At 41.7% G+C, this 17,055-nt stretch overlaps 1 protein-coding gene across 1 annotated transcript in view; it reads right to left on the bottom strand.

The window, feature by feature from the left end:
* LAMA4 (laminin subunit alpha 4) overlaps positions 1–14,930 on the bottom strand; it is a 137,999-nt gene extending 123,069 nt beyond the window's left edge. The window contains exon 1 of the mRNA XM_004580311.3: positions 14,385–14,930. Coding sequence (XP_004580368.2) covers positions 14,385–14,594 — 210 coding nt within the window. The 5' untranslated portion in view covers positions 14,595–14,930. The remainder of the gene's footprint in view (positions 1–14,384) is intronic.
* Positions 14,931–17,055: the final 2,125 nt, after the last annotated feature.

Below are 17,055 nucleotides of genomic sequence, written 5' to 3'. Positions count from 1 at the left end.
AGCTCTGTCTTTACTCATCCTGTGCTCCCAGTTTGCATTTTTCCCCTCAGAGTCAACCTAAATGCCAGCTTTTGCATGAAGTCATCAGGGTACTTCCTACCAGGAGTAAATGTTCCTTTTAATAAAAAAGCTCTAAGAATTTTCATACCAACTTAGTAGTATTACATCATTAGCGTACATATTTTACATCTTTGGCTGTATTTCATTCATCTTCGTATTATACTTGGCAGAAGCTGATATAGTCACTAGCTTTTTCTATAATAAAAGATATTAGTGCAGATCAGTCAGGTGTACTTCGACACCTAATGATACAAGGTGGCAGAATAGGACTTGACATAATACTCTCCACATTTCAAAATGCAGAATTAAAGGTAATGGTGTCGATGAACCATAGCCTTCTTATCCAATCCTCTGCTGATGGGCATTTTGGCTGCTTCCATGTTTTTGCAATTACTGATTGTGCTGCTATGAACATAGGAGTGCATGTTGGTTTCTCATAAAACAGGTGTTCTGGATATATTCCTAGAAGTGCTATTGCTGGATCATACAGTATGTTGATTTTGAGTTGTTTGAATGTTCTCCACACTGATTTCCATAGAGGCTGTACCAACTTGCAGCCCCACCAGCAGTGGAGTAGGGTTCCCTTTTCCCGCAACCTCACCAACAAGTGTTGTTGGTGTTTTTATTCATGTGGGCCAGTCTTACTGGCGTTAGGTGGAACCTCATTGAGGTTTTAATTTGGATTTCCCTTATTGCCAGGGAACTTGAGCATTGTTTCATAAGAAAGCTATGGTTCATCTACTCCATGGAATACTACTCAGCTATTACAAAAAACAAAATGCAGTTCTTTGTGGCCAAATGGGCCAAACTGGAAACCATAATGCTAAGGGAAATGAGCCAATCCCAAAAGGTTAGATACCACATGTTTGCCTTAATTTAAGATGATATGATGTTATGTGCAACATGTTATGTTATGTTTTGAATGTTATATGTTGTGTATAAACTAAAATTGAAATGTCAATGAGGTGGTCATAGAATGTGGTTAAGAACTCGCATTGATTTTTAACATGTTGGTTACTCATTACTATGTCAATTAATTCCATAATGATGTAAATTTTTGCTGATGGTATGTTGGAGCTTTTAATTGATCGGGATGATACTCTGCTGGCTCTGTCTTCAGACCAGAGAGGGTCTACCTAAGAAGCCATTGAACTTGACTAGACAATAAGATGCTGGACTCTATGTTTGGTATATGCTTGCAATGAGGGAATCTCAACTGAACTTGAACTGTGGTTATGCAATGTGGAGGAATCCACCATGGTGGGAGGGTTTGGGGAGGGAAGGGGAGAATCCCAGTATCTATGAAACTGTGTCACATAATACAATGTAATTAATGAATAAATTAAAAAAATAAAGGTAATGGTGACATATCTATAAAGATGTGTAACTGGGCCTGATGTGATAGCCTATTGGCTAAAGCGCTTGCCTTGCATGCGTAGGGATTCCATATGGGCACCACTTTGTGTCCCGGTGGCCCAGCTTCCCATCCATCTCCCTGCTTGTGGCCTGGAAAAGCAGAGCAGTTAAGGACGGCCTAAAAGCCTTAGGACTCTGCACCGGTGTGGGAGACCCGGAAGAGGCTCTTGGCTCCTGGCTTCAGATGGGCTCAATTCTGACTGTTGTGGCCACCTGGGGAGTGAATCAGCAAATTGAAGATCTTTCTCTCTGCCTCTCTTCCTCTCTATCTGACTTTCCAGTATAAATAAATAAATCTTTTTTAAAAAATGTGTAACTGAAAGTTAATGAAAAAATCTTACTTTTGATCATATTTAAAATGGTGTTATCACTAATTATCTTCTTTAATCAGAAGTTTTACTGTGCAGTTATACATTATTTTTCTTCATTTAAAATAAATTATTGCTGAACACATTCCAATTAATAAATGCTATTGACTGATTTGATGCAATCACATTTCATATGTTAAAAGCTCAGTATAACTATATTTGGAGGTAGGGCCTTTGAAAAGGTAACAAAGGTTAAATGAGATCACAGAGAAAGGATTTTAATCTGGTAAAAACTGATGTCTTTATAGGATCAGGAAGATACAAGAGTAGTCACTTTGTATATGTGCACAGAGGCAAGGTCACAAAAGCACGCTGCAAGAAGAACCTCCCCTGCTTACCCTACTGGCACTTTGCTTTTAGACTGCTCCAGAAATGTGAGAAAACAAATTTCTGCCTGCTGCGGATACCTAACCTGTTCTAGTGAATTAGCAGCCCTCACAGGCTAACATAGCAAGGTAGAGGAAGAAGAGAATAAAGTACGTGAATTCAAGGGACTCTAATATACCTCCCATCCCCAGTTCCACGTTACAGTGCTTTCCACAGACGACCAATACCACAGCCATTCTCCTGGTCCAGGAGGAGGGACTGCCTGGGTCCATTACATTGGAATCACTGATGTGTTGAATGGTGCCTTTGAGAATCAGCCTCTTCCTGTCTCGTGCTAAATGAATAAGTCGCTTATTTCAGACAAGTTGTTCTTTGCAGCACTTGCTAATTTCTAGGAAAAGAGTTATCAACCTATGTTTCCCTTAGTTTGTCTTGAGGTCTATCCGTTGCCCAGTTTCCTTTCTTTTGCTATTGTAATTTGTAGAGAAATATTTTAAAAGGCACACTCTTTCTAAACCTTCACTAGGATTTCCTGTGATTGATGCACTTGTCTAATCATTTCCCCTTGGGTCCTTTTTTTTTTTAAACTGCAGTTCAAACTTGTTCCTCAACCTTTTCAAGTTATTTTGAATTGTAGATCCACAAATAGACCTGGGATACTACCGAAAAATTAATGTTACAGCATAGCTGGGGTCCCACAATTATATACACTTTTAGAAATTATCTCATATTTTTTTCCTCTAATGTCCATGGAAGAGCCTCCAAGTATTACAGAAGGTAGAGGCAGGTGGGTGACTGTACTTCAACACTTAAAGGAAAGACATAACACTAGTTATATGTTGTTTACAGGTTTGTTTTCTAATAAGAGCTCTCTGACCTTCCTGGCTAGTTCTGGGAACTTTGGTGCTGAGCTACTGCTGGTGTACTCTGAAGTTTGAAGCAAATATGAGGTGATAATTGCAACATAGTGGTTAAGAACATGAAGCCACCTCATGAACTATACCATGGCATCATTTTTCCCAAGTGACTTCTGTGTTTCCTTTTTGTCACTCATGTGTTGATTACTCAGTGACGCGTTATTTTTTCAAGGTGCTATAATTTGTTGCTGATGTTGTTGTTGTTGTTGTTGTTGTGGCTATTCTAACTCATACCGGTTTTTGACCTTGTTTCATGGCTTCTCACTTATGATGATGTATAGTGATGGAGTACTGGGGTCTATCATATACAGACGTGGGGGTACAATGGAACATGCATCCCTGCATCCAGACGAAAGATGGATTCTCAATGAAACTGTTGGACATGTGTAGACAATGGAATGCTGGACTGTCTGACATTGTCTGTATCAACAATGTCGAGGTACACTTAAATAAGAGACTAATAGAATTATGATTCCTTATGAAGGACTACACTATGTAATACAATGGGAAAAATCTGATGGGGGGTGGGAGTTTGGGGGAGAACCCCAGCCTATACAAAAATGTACCACATAATTCAAAATTCAAAAGAAAATATATCTATATCTATATCTATATCTATATCTATATCTATGTCTATGTCTATGTCTATATATAAAAGAATGTGAAGCCGGATTTGGGTTTAAGTTACTCAATTGCTGTATGATACAGTTTCCTCAGCAGTGTTAATATTAATGCCTTTTTTATAGGATTATTCTAAAGAATAAATAATAATACTCATAAAATGCTTATAACAATACCCTAGACACACCAAGTCTTAATTGAGCGTTCAATATTTCAAGTTAAAAAGATTTTAGGGCACTGCACCATGACATGGAGGGTAAAGCCCTTGCTTGCAGGGCTGGCATTCCAAAAGGGTGATGGTTTCAGTTCCAGCTGCTCCACTTCCAATCCAGCTCTGTGCAAATAAACTTGGAAAAGCAGCAGAAGATGATCCAATGCTAGGGCCGATGCACCCACGTGGGAGACCCGGAAAAAGCTCCCAGTGTCAGACTGACCCAGCTTTGGTTGTTGTTGTCACTTAGGGAGTGAACTAGCAGACGATATCTCTGCCTGCCTATCTGTCTTTCTCTCTGTAACTCTGCCTTTCAAACAAATAAAACCAATCTTAAAAAGGAAAAGATTTTGGGAGCCAGTTGGTTACCTGACCAGAATGGGTTTGGGCCCATAGGTTGTTTATGGCTGTTATGCAGTCTTAAGGTTGAAGTTGTGTCAGGGCGACCCAGTGCCAGCTAGGAGTACAGGTTGCCTGGTCTAATATAGAAGGAGACACACACCATGATGCAAAAGTACATTATTGCAGGTCTCAGTCCCACTTGAAAGCATCCACTGGAGGAGTAGCTTTAATAGTTCTCATGTTGGGAAACTGGACCTTCCATATCTCATTATTTTCCCAGTGTAGAGCACAGACAACATTCTATACTCTCTGGAGAAATATGACCAGATCAGGATCATATTTTAATGTGCATATGAACTGCTGGGAGGTGTAATAAAAGGTAGATGCTGACTCTGGAAAGGAATCTGCAGTTCTGCAGCCCTAACACATGCCCAGGTCATGCTGAGGCTGCCATCTTTGGACCACATTTTAAGTAGTAATGTTTTAGAGCCCTCTTCCCTGAAGTCAACAACAATTAAGGCATTCCCACACCTCAACACTGACAATTCTGGCTTCTAGAAATTTCACTGAAGATATTTGCTGACTAATGTTCTGTCCTACCCAGTCTACAGCAAGGGTTCGAGCTTTTTCTCTGTAGTATAATTATGACTGCAAGGGTTGACAGAGCCCATCTGCTACTACCAGGACTCATGACAGAATTAGCAGGAAGACAGTGTGCCAAGCTTGTGAAATTTCATCACTGTTTATTAATGGGAAACTCACACACACCATGGGTACAAAACTCGAAAGTCACCACAGATTAGCCCTGCTGTGGATGAAGTGTCTTGCCTTGATTTTAGTCTTAAAACCCTAAATTGTACTGTGATCCTACATGGTTCTAGAGCCTTAGCATCCCAGCATTACACAAGTCTCTTGCCTCTAGTTGGTTACCTGTATGACCCAATCACTGGACTGACATTGGTCTTCCAAAGCTACTTGGTGCGGTAAGCCATAATGAGATGCACTTTGTACACAGACAAGAGTATTCCCTGTAGCAGTTACATCCTGAAGCAAGCCTTACTGAAGATCTCTTTGATCCCTAAGGTTTCTGAGTTCCTTTAATGCTATATGCCATTGCAGCTAAGGGAGGGAATAGTTTAATCTGCATCTGGCTCAGGGGTTCCATTAGTTGATGTGTGGCATGCATTCCTGACCCAGTCTGCAAAAGACATGTGCTAATGCACAGGCAATTGACGGAATGAGATGTTGCCAACTGACCAGTTCTCATGAACTCCTAACTGTAGATACTTCACTCCATTTAGGTAAACATAGCATTTCTAATTTCCACCAAAACACCACAGAAACCTAATAAAGTCCTGGGAATGAAAAGATATCATTTTGAAATTTATACAAAGAACATCTGCACATACCTCCCTTAATTTTTTAAATAACAGGATTAGTTTCTTTATATACTTTGACTTTGTGCAAAGGATTTGGGCTTGAATATGGAAATTTTCCCACTACCATTCAGCCTTGGAATGCTATTTCCCCCAAGTTTCTCATGATAAAAAGATTCAGATTCAGAGTCGAACTGCTGGCAGCTGAATTTCATTAAGACTTTGATGGGAAACTTAAGTTGGAATTACAAACATCTGTGGTTAAACTTCCCTTTAGTAAACCATTTCCCAGAATTTAACTTGACCACACTAGCTGAAAAAAAAAGAAAAAGAAAAAAAATGTTGCTCTTTTTCAAATACAGTAGTACTTAAATATTGTTCTATATGGTCATTATATCTCAACAACCTATCAGATTTACTTGTTTTAGAAAATAAATAATTAGCCAAGGATTTTTTTTTTTAGCTCAAAGCTTACACTGGCAATCTGATTTTAATGGTTCCTAACCAAGTGTCTTAATTGTTTCTTCCTATTATAAAGTATGATTACTACAAATAAAGAAAAATCCTAAATGTAGGCAATATTTTTGACATTATTTATTTCAAGAAACTGTGACAAATCCAATTAGAAATTTGCAGAAAGAAAAAAAAAGGCTTATTTTCCTTGTCATAACAAAAGTGTTGAGGTTTTTGTCTGGTCTTTCTAGAGACTTAGAAAACTCCATTCATTTCTTTTAACTGTTCAGATTATTCTATTGTTGGGGAAAGGCAGCTTCGTGAATAACTATACAGAATGGTTAGAGTAGCTAAACTGCTCCCTCCCTCCTCCAATATTGGACAGTCAGTCATTTTGTATGCAAAAATTGAAAACCAAACTGGGCACTTGATCTAGCCATCAAGCTGCCAGTTAGAATGTCCATGTCCCACACTGGAGTGCCTGAGCTGGCACACCTGGCTCCAGCTCCTCATTCTAGCTTCCTGCTGCTGTGACCCCTGGGGGGCTGTGGTGATGGCTCAGGACCTTGGGCTCCTGCTCTCATGTGGGAGACAGGAATGAGTGCCCCTCTTTCACCTCTAGTCTCAACCAGGCTGTTGGCAGCACTTCGGGTGTAAATCAACGAATGACAGCTCTGTCTGTAACTCTGTCAAAATTATTTACAGGACAAAGATATTTAGATAACAAACTACTATAAACAACATTCTACAATTCTTTACCAGAATACCAGAGGTAGATAATAAAAGAAGGAAATAGAGACAGAATGAGAAAACTGAGAACTAACTTTGTTTTAGGTGGCTTACACATATTCATTTAAATTTCACAATGTTGTGAAACAAATACATTTCTATTCTTTTACAGTGATAGGAACTGAGCCTCTAAATGGTGAACTAAGTCAACCAAGTCAAAGAGCTGAAGCAGAACTCACATCATGCCCTTTTTCTCCTAAGTCCACATGATGACTTTGGTAAAAGGTTAAAATAAACTATTATGAAGTAGAAGCTGCACAACTATTGGGTTGAATCTGCCCCGTATGTTAACCTACTTAACCTTAACACTTAACCTATAGGGAATTAAAAGCACAAAAAAAAAAAAAAAAAAAAAAAAGAAAGAAAAAAAAAAAGAAAAATGCAACAAACAAAAAATAAACCCTGAGCCAGCAATTTCATGTAATATTTCAAATTCTTGTTTCCTCCGAAAAAAGCCAAACAAAATAAAATCAGAGGGTAAGCAATGTGGTGCAAGGGGTTAAGCCACTGAATAGGACACCCTTATCCCATATCAGAGAAACTGCGATCCAGTCCAGTCATGGCTTCCAATCCAGCTTTGGGCTGATGTATCTGGGAGGCCGCAGATACTGGTTCTGTCCTTACCACTCCGATGGCATGACAGGTAGAGAGGCTAATAGGAGTCAGGGTCACCTCTCTGCTGGAATGAGCAAAGGAGGAGTCTCTTTTAAAAGTGTGCAAAGTGCTTGTTTCTGCCAAGCAGGTACTTTCAGTAAGACAAAAGTGCCTTCCCATCTTACTGAGTTTTTAATTCTTCATGAGAATGGAATGAAGTTACCAGTTACACCCTTTGGGTGGCATTTTGTTTTATCGTGAACAAACTGGACAGGATTACAATTGTAGTCTTCTGATGGGTTGTGTCACTGCCCTCTTGTTAATTATTAACCATTGTTCAGCTTACTCGAATTGCATTTAAAAAACACCACCTTCACCATTGACTGGAGTCTCTCTTGAACTTTCCCTCTCGGTGCTGTCCAGGAGGCTTCCTATCTTTAATAAATTTTGCTTTTCACACTGAAATCGTCTGTATGCAAATTCTTCCTTTGTGTGAGACAAGAACTGAAGTAGCTTTCATCTTTTTCCATGAAAATTCCCCACAACAAGGGGAAACCCTGCTGGAGTTTCTGCCTATGGTTTTAGCTTGGTCCAGTCCTAGCTGTGGAAGTAAATTGGTGCATGGAAGATTTCTCTTTCTCTCTTTTTCCATTTTTGTTTCTATCTTTATCTCTCTGCTACTCTGCCTTTCAAATAAACAAAAATAAATCAACTTAAGCAACAACAAACAAACAGAATAGCCACAGACCTGGCAATGCTGAGAAGTGGCTATCCTTTCAGAAAAGGCAGCCCTTGCCTTTCCTGTTACTTAGGGACCCACAACTGATACGATGCATTTCTTTCAAAGTACTATAAAAATATACATTTTAGAACTTGCTCTGTTCCATACCATCCAGCTATTTTCCTTCTGGGTATTTGTGCCAAAAAATTGGAAGCACAGACTCAAATACTTGAACATCATAGCACCATTATTCACAATAGCCAAATGGTAGATAAAATCCCATTGTCTTATGCCCATTGATAGATGAATGTATAAATAAAATGCAATATATTTGTCTCAAAAAAGAATTTTTATTTTACTTTAATTTTATATATTTGAAAGTCAGTGAGACAGAGAGGGACAAAGAGAGACAGAGATCTCTCATTCTACAATTTACTCCCTAAATACCCACAAGGACCAAAGTTGAGCCTAGCTGAAGTCAGGTTGTGGAGCCTCAATCTAGGTCTTCTATATGAGTGGCAGGGTCCCAACCAGTTCCTAGGGTGTGCATTATGCAGGAAAGTGTAATCTGGTATCATTTGGGATATAGGCATTTCAAGTGGTATCTTAACTGCTACCCAAATGTCTTTTCCTACCATAGAATGGCATTCGGTCTGTAGAAAGAGTATAATTCTGAAAGATGCTACAACAAGGGTGAAGTTTGAAGATGTTATGCTAAGTGAAATAAACCAGGCACAGAATGACAAATGCTGCATGACTGGGTTTATATGGGACACCTAGAGTAGTCAAATGCATAGAAACAGAAATGAAAATGTTGGTTGCTAGGGACTGGGTGGGGAAATGAATAGGAAACTCTTGTTTAATTGGCTTCCATTAGAAAGATAGACAGTGCTTACAACAGTATGACAACGTGAATATTCTTAATGTCATTGAACTGTGTCCTTGAAGAAGGTTAAATTGGTAACATTCATGGTGATTACGTTTTATTACATTAAAAAATCACTTCCATTTAATAAATGTTTGCTTTATTTAATAAAAAAAAATCACTTCCTCTAGTTGAACTACAAAACTCCTGTACTCTAGGAAATGGAATTCTTTATTTTCTAGAAATTTGAGAACAACTTTGGTTCAGTGAAGTATGCACTCTTTAGGAGTGCTCTTTTGACATCTCTGTTAACCTAAATCAAGAGGTTCTAATGTAGGCTTCAGCCTCCTTTATAAAATTATAAAGGAAAACAGGATACAAGAAAATTTCACAGTTAATGAAAGGACACTTGGAAAAGAGAATGGAATTTCGAAGCCTGGACAGTTTGCCATTACCAGACATCAGTTTTTTCACCTCTAAAATGAGCATAATTTTCAAGACTGAGAGCTAAGTTAAATAATACAGGTAGTTTCATGGGACATAGTATAAATCAGTAAGTGCTTTTTTTTTTCTTTGAATACAAGAATAGTTTAAAAAGTGGTTATTAGACTTGGTGGGGGAAGGGACATGTTATCTCAATTCATATTCTTAAGAGTTTATTCAACATCTGATAGTTAAATAGCAAGCACTACACAGAAAGTTTTAGAATGGCATTTTAAATTTCTTCCTTTAAAGGAATTCCAAAAACTAAAATTTTTCCTAGGTACACTTCTACTTGACTGGTCACCCCTTTCTAGACACACATTAGAATTTATTTCCATACTCATTTTGGGTTGTACTACTTAGCAGATAGAGAGCTTATGCCTTGTTTTCATGTTTGTGTAATAAATTAATAATTATCAGGTTAAAAGCAATTCCTGGGAAATGCTTACACTGCTCTCTGGCAGATGGAAAGTACTGAATCAGTGAAAGCTGTAAGCCACCGCAACTACTGTCTTCCATTTCTTCTGGAATATGTTTAAAGTCCTTCTTCAGTATATTTTGTGTAGGCTGTTGTTTGCACCTGATCCATCTCTGTGGTCATCCTCTTCCCGTATTATCTACATGACACCAGTCAGTAGCCACACTTACTGAATGTTAATCTACTCTGATCATACAGTGCCTCTAAATATTTTCTCTTTCTTAGATTGCTTACCCCTTGAGGGTAGGGATGGGACTGTGCCTTTCTTATGTCCTCCTAGTGCTTTAATTTATTTTATTTTTAAGGCAGAGTTACAGAGAGAGAGGGGGACAGGAAGAGACAGGGAGAGAGAGAGGGAGAAATACAGAGTCAGAGTGATAATCTTCATCTACCTATATGCTCCACAAATTGTTGCAATAGCTAGAGCTGGGCCAGCCTCAAGCCAGGAGTGGGTTTCTTCTGGGTCTCCCATGTCTCCCATGGGTCTCCCAGGGGCCCAAGCATTTGGAACACTTTCTGCTGCTTTCCCAGGTAAATCAGCAGGGAGCTGGGTGTGAAGCGGAGCATCTGGGACTCAAGTCAGTACCCTTATGGGATGGTGGCATTGCAGGAACTGTGCACCCACTAGGCATAGTGCTGGCTCCAACTCTTAGTGCTTATTTTATTGATCAGTAAGGATTAAAATTTGTTCACCAAATGAAAAGGTGACAAAAATGGCTGTATGGGAGAGGTTCAAATTTCCTAGTGAAATTGTTGGAACAAGTATAGAATTATGGTCTAGGCCAGGAACTGAAGGTCTGGAGGTGGTGCTTCAGGATCAATCTCAAAGTAGGTGACAAAGAGGAAAAAATGAGGGAGAGAGAGAGAGAGAAAGAGAAGAGAGAGAGAGAGAGAGAGAGAGAGAGAGAGAGAGAGAGAGAAGACACAGATAAAGAGATCTAAAAAGTCTTTGAATAACAATAACCATTCTATAACCCCTTAATGGCAGATGCTCTAACAATGTCTTGGGACATGAGAGCGCATATCTAAAATGAAGTTAGGAGGAAATGTCCCAGTGTCCCACAAAATGAGTTTTCTTAGTACCTTGTCTTAGGCAGTCAGTTTGTCAGTGTAGGGTACTGTACAGATGTTAACACAGCAGTAGCAGCAAAACTCACTGTCAGGAAATAAAGCCCTGTTTTCTCCTCTCAGGTGAGTTTGCTCAATATTGTCAGTGATTTTTCTTTAGTTTTTCATTTATCTATCAAAGCATAATAGCATCATTGTCTCTCCATCACCTCCCACTTGGCCCTTCAAGTGGAATCCTTATCCGACTCTATTTTTGAGTTTCTGAGTGGCTCCTTTGCAACCATGGGTTGGTCTCTAACCTAGTACTCTTGACCTTGTCTAACTCCTACTTCTCCTCAATTAGCAAGAATCTTTCTTTCCAAGAACATGCTGATACTGGCTCCCTGATGCTCAGGCAGCTCTTTATTTTCACTCCTGCATGTATCCTTAAGTGATGTTGCCATTTTTAGTTGACCAAGAAGAGATCTACCTAGTTTTACTTGCTGTAGTCATGCATGATAAAATGAATAGCCACCTCTTTCTTGAATATGAAATATTAGAACATGGAATATTGTTATCAAAACACCTAAGATTCCCAAGGTCCACACTCATCACTCTGAACAACTGCTCTCTTCATAAACTCAGCTGTTGTGTACACAGTCAATTGCTTGTCAGAAAGTACAAAGAAGGTGGGAAAATTCTCTGAACTAGCCCAGAGTTACCCCCGTGTGTTTCTCTTTCAGATTCTTTGCCTCCTGGGGAGGCTTGGGCTTGTTTTACAAGGAAAAGAGAGACTTCCTCTTTGCTTTTATGTTGTGTGTGTCCCATGTATTTGTGGCTCGATTCTTACCAAGCCCCACAGCAGGTCAGAGTCATGTCCGAGTTCAGGGCTGAGGATCCAGAGATGCAGAGGACAAAAGTCTACGATCAAGGAGTTTGGGAAAACCACAGGAAGAACATCAGTCAAACACCTCCCACTGTCCCACAACTGCCTTGGTATTTTTCTTCCTTCCCTTTGAAGGAGAACCGAGGAATAATCATTCATATCAATCCAATTCAAATAAAGTCGGTCTATTTTTAGGATATCCTCCACAGTTTGGACCTCTCCCATAAATAATGAGTCTGTTTTTTCTCTCTCTCTCTCTCTCTCCCTCTACCCACTCACCCAATAAAGTAGTTGTACCATGTTATTAAGTCTCAGAAATGTATTTGGTTCCACGTCTACTTACTGGCAATAAACAGCATGAGAAACCTGCTTGTGGGCTGTTGGGAAGGCTAGGGGACCACAGGCTAACTGGAGGCATTATGCAAAACTATGCCGTGGGAACATCATTACCTCAATCCCACCCTTTGAAAACCATATACTTCAGCCTTCCCGGAACAGTTAGTATCTTCTTTCTTTTTCCCTGAACCAAAGACACTGACTAACACTTTGAACCTAACACTACAAATTCAACTCTCTACAGGGCGCTATTTTAGACTGGAAGGATACAGACAAACAGAGTAAGAACAATATTAAGTAAAATAGTACCATTTTTAAAAAATGAAGTAATAGACGTTTCTTTTAGTTTCATAATCCACATGATTTTATAATAATAGCCCTGAACATGTATAAACCACTCATACCATGTCAGATGCTATGCTAAACACTCTATGTTTTATTTCATTTCATGGTCACAACTGTCTGAGGTATGAAATAAGCAACAAAAGTTTCTCTAGTTCTCAATTGTTTATCTGTAGTTCAGGCACCTGTAACTTGCCCAGGTCAAGGAGTTTGACATTTAAACTTGGGACCACACAACTGAAAAAGCCTGACATTTAAAAACTTTGCTGTGCCATCTGCCTAGTTTTCCACTGAATGCGGGGCGAGGGGCATATAAGAAGCTGCAAAGGGTGCCAACATCCATTTTAAGGTACCCTAAAATGCAAACAATTATTTTCTTAATTATTCACTGAACACCACCAACAACATTTTTGTGTGCTTTTATCTTTAGATTTAACAGACAAAAATACAAAATGCCTGGAATTTGAATTTCAGGTGAAAAATAAAATGATCTTTACTGTGGATATATTTGAGATATGTTCCAAATTCATTACCTGCCTAATATTCAAATGTAGTTGGGCCTCCTATCCATTATCTGCCAATCCTTGTCCTAAGTCAAGTATTTCATTTAGGGACTTCCCATGAACAAAGCAACAGGTGGGAACAATGCCTGCCTGCAGTGAAAGCTCTCTTGGCATTGTGTAGCCTCACTGGTAGGAGGACCACCAGAAGCCATGCCCCCTTTTTTCTCATGGAGGTTACATTTTGCACCAAGATGACAGCTGGGAAAGCTCTGGTCTCCTCATCCTTTCAGTTTAAGGAACACGGTTGGGCCTTACTGTAAAGGATAACCATGTTATTTCTAATCATTAATAATGAACTGAGGTTGTACCAATAATGAGTAGCATTAATAGCAACATTCCAGCATGTTGCAAATGCAGTTGACTCACATAGCTGTTTCAGTTGTATGGTTGTTGGAGCCATAGTGTGTGTGTGTGTGTGTGTGTGTGTGTGTGTGTGTGTACTGTCAGATCAATTGCTTCTTCCTTTCCCATGAACTTAGGTGACTTCATTTTCCTCCTTCTTAGCATCTCCCACGCCCTGGCCTTGCTGTTGTCAATCTGGGTTCAGGGAACTCTTAAATCACTCTGGATTCACTGCCTTCACCAAGTTTCTACACTGTGGCTGTGTCTGCAACTCAAAGGCGACTGAGAAGTATTCAAACGGCAATTCTTGGAATGAGCATATCATCAGTTGCACACCCCGGTTAGTTTTACTCTGCCATAGGATGGCAGGTTTCTCTGTAAATTATGTTTTGCGGTTTCCTAATAGCTTCTCCCACCGACTCAGTCTGCCCAGGCAAAGAGGCGCGGGGGGCGTGGGGGCAGAAGACTTTCTAACTCAACAAGAAGCACTGGGTTTTACTGCGAGGAGCAGTAGCCAGCGACGGGGTGGGCACACTCTCACCAGGTGCTGTGACCTGACAAAATGGGTCAGAAAGGCGCTGACAGCTGCTGCTCTCCAGGTGAGGGAGTAGCAGGAAAGTATGCCAGCACTTCGCCACTCTGAACAGACACATTTTAAAGCCTCAACTTTCAGCTCACCATGTCCAAATCAACTAAGTAAAACTCTCTTTTCAGTTTCTGAGTTGATCTAGTTAGTCCGGCTGAAACCCTCATGGCAGTGGGCAAGGGAGAGAGGGGGCGAGTGTGGCAGGGGCTGCGGTGGGGTGCAGGTGGCCCGGCAGGGGCGGCCGAAGAGGGGACACCGTACCTCTGCAGCAGGCAGCAGGCGTCCCGGAACCACGCGGGCCTCGCTTGTCTCGGGAGGGTCTTGCCTGCCCACGGCTGAGCTCCCTTCAATGTCAAAAGGAAACGTGTTGTCGTCCCCCGACGCCGCGCTGGACCAGCCGGCGCCCCAAATGAGCCACAGAGGCAGAAGTAGCGATGGCCAGGCTGAGCCCCAAGCCATCCCTCCGTGCATGGCAGCCGGGATCCTGCAGGGAGGCGCTCGGTCCTGGCTCTTCGTCTGCCTCCTGTATGCGGCGCTGCCGGGCGAGGGTCACCGTCCCAGGGTCCGCGGAGTCCAGTTGTAGGAAGCCCAGCAGCAACTCTGAGTAGAGTGAGTAAGCGTCTCTCTCAGTCTCCTCCCGCCTCCTTCCACTCTCCCACCCCCACCCTTGTGGCTCTGGCTCCCGAGCCTACTGAGAGACGGAGGCTGAAGCCTGCATCAGCAAGATGTAGCAGGGAATCGGGAGTTCCTCGCCAGCTCTAGCCCGCCTCTTCCCTGGCTGTCCGGTTCAGAATTGCGGACCGCGCCGCTCTGGCTTCCTTCCCACGCCCATCCTCACCACTCCCTTTCACCTTCCATGGGCCAGGCCCTGCCCCACCAAATTGGCTTTTAAGCTTCCAAAGTGGGTCTTTCCCAGCCTAGCTCAATTTGGAACTCCCCTTCGCCTCCCTCCACCACAAGCACTCCAATCCCCACCCCCAGCACCCCCAAGGCTGCCAGATGAATATTCAGCTATGGCAGTGGCTTCCTCCCAGGTGTCAGATGTCTCATATTTATCTAAATCTTCTATGTGGGCCCGCCAGTTATCAGGAGAGTGGGTGGAAGGGGTTCCGGGCCAGAGCCCCAGGCAGAGGATCTCTGAGGCCTGCTTTCTAGCGCAAACTTTCCCATGTGCCAGGGAGGGGGCAGACGGCTGGGTGCACTCCTGTGCGCCTGTCTCCTCTCCGGAGAGTGGCTGGGCATCCCTCTTCCTCCCCACAGTCCACGCCCAGGGGGCTTGGGAGAAGAATATCTCTCACTACAGCGCTGGAAAATGACTTCATTACTCAAATGCATGAACTTTTATTTACAAAGAACATCTTGTTTTCGTCCTAAAGAGGTGCTTTGTGAGGGACCTGGAACAAGGGGCACAGTGTATGAGCCTGTCAAATATACTACCCACAGCCTCGACCTCTTCCTCTTGGCCTGTAATCTCATGCCTACAGCATCTGGGTGCTGAAAGCTTTCCAAAACTCTGGGAGGAGCTGGGTTACAGTTTTGCCAGGGGCACCCCAGCAGACAGAGCAGTGGCCACTACAGCTGAGCGGTACTTGTGTTGACATTAGCTTCGTGTTGGAGCATGGAGTGTTTCCACAAGACCCCAGCCCATCTTAAACATGAGCCAATAAAACATCAGAAAATGGCATCCAGGTACATTTCTAGGTGTCTGAAATCACAATCATGCAATTAAGCATTTTCTCAAAATCTAATCGTTAGTTCCATTGCCTGGGACAGGTCATGGTATTTAAGGATAGAGCAAAGCAACTATTTATTTTGCAATTCTTGTACTATCTTGTGCCAGATACTTGGCAAATATTATGAAATATTATGAAACTCGGTGTCCCTGTGGTATGAGACTGTTATTTATTTATTTATTCTTTTCTTTTTATAGAAGAAGAGAAGGTTCTGAGAATGTAGGATATCTGCCCAACGTCACACAGCTGGCAGAAAGTGAACTGAGGTTTGAGTCTGGGTCTCCCTGATTCCAGGCCCTGCTGATATCTACACCAGAGGGAGACTTGCAAGTTGAACACCCCAAAGTCAGAGGCAGGAGAGAAGAACACTTCTGGTTTTTGAGTGCCTCCTGTGCACCAGAAATTTGATAACAATTTTGTCTTTGTGATAATGTAGGTAAGTATTGTTATATGTACTTGGCAATGGGAAAATGATGGAAGTATTACTACATTTCAGGTATATATAATTGTAAAACCCTTGATGTTAAATGAGAAAATATGATGCAAAGGTACCAATGCTGGAAGAAGCAAGCAGCGCTCTTGGAGGGGCTGGCGCTGTGATACGGTGGTATAACCTCTAAGACATCAGTGTCCTGTTTGTACACTGGTTAGTGTCCCTGCTGCTCAACCTCCAGTCCACTGGCCTTTTAAAGACTTATGAAAAGCAGTGGAAGATGGCCCAAATGGGACCCGGCCGCGTGGCCTAGCAGCTAAAATCCTCGCCTTGAATGCCCCAGGATCCCATATGGGCGCTGGTTCTAATCCTGGCAGCTCCACTTCCCATCCAGCTCCCTGCTTGTGGCCTGGGAAGGCAGTTGAGGACGGCCCAGTGTTTTGGGACCCTGCACCTGCATGGGAGACCCGGAAGAGGTTCCTGGATCCTGGCTTCGGATCGGCAGCACCAAGTGCCGGCCATTGTGCTCACTTGGGGAGTGAATCATCAGATGGAAGATCTTCCTCTCTGTCTCTCCTCCTCTCTGTATATCTGACTTTGTAATAAAATAAATAAATCTTAAAAAAAAAAAAGATGGTACAAGTGCTTGATCTCTTGGCCACTCATGTGGAAGACCTGGATGAAACTTTTGGCTGCAATAGATGGCTGTTGTGACCATCTGGAGAGTGGATCAACACTCTACTCTTTCCTTCTCTTGCTCTGTTCC

The sequence above is a fragment of the Ochotona princeps genome, chromosome 1 (assembly GCF_030435755.1).
Source record: "Ochotona princeps isolate mOchPri1 chromosome 1, mOchPri1.hap1, whole genome shotgun sequence".
Classification (NCBI taxonomy): domain Eukaryota; kingdom Metazoa; phylum Chordata; class Mammalia; order Lagomorpha; family Ochotonidae; genus Ochotona; species Ochotona princeps.
This window is presented reverse-complemented; position numbering and strand designations above follow the sequence as displayed.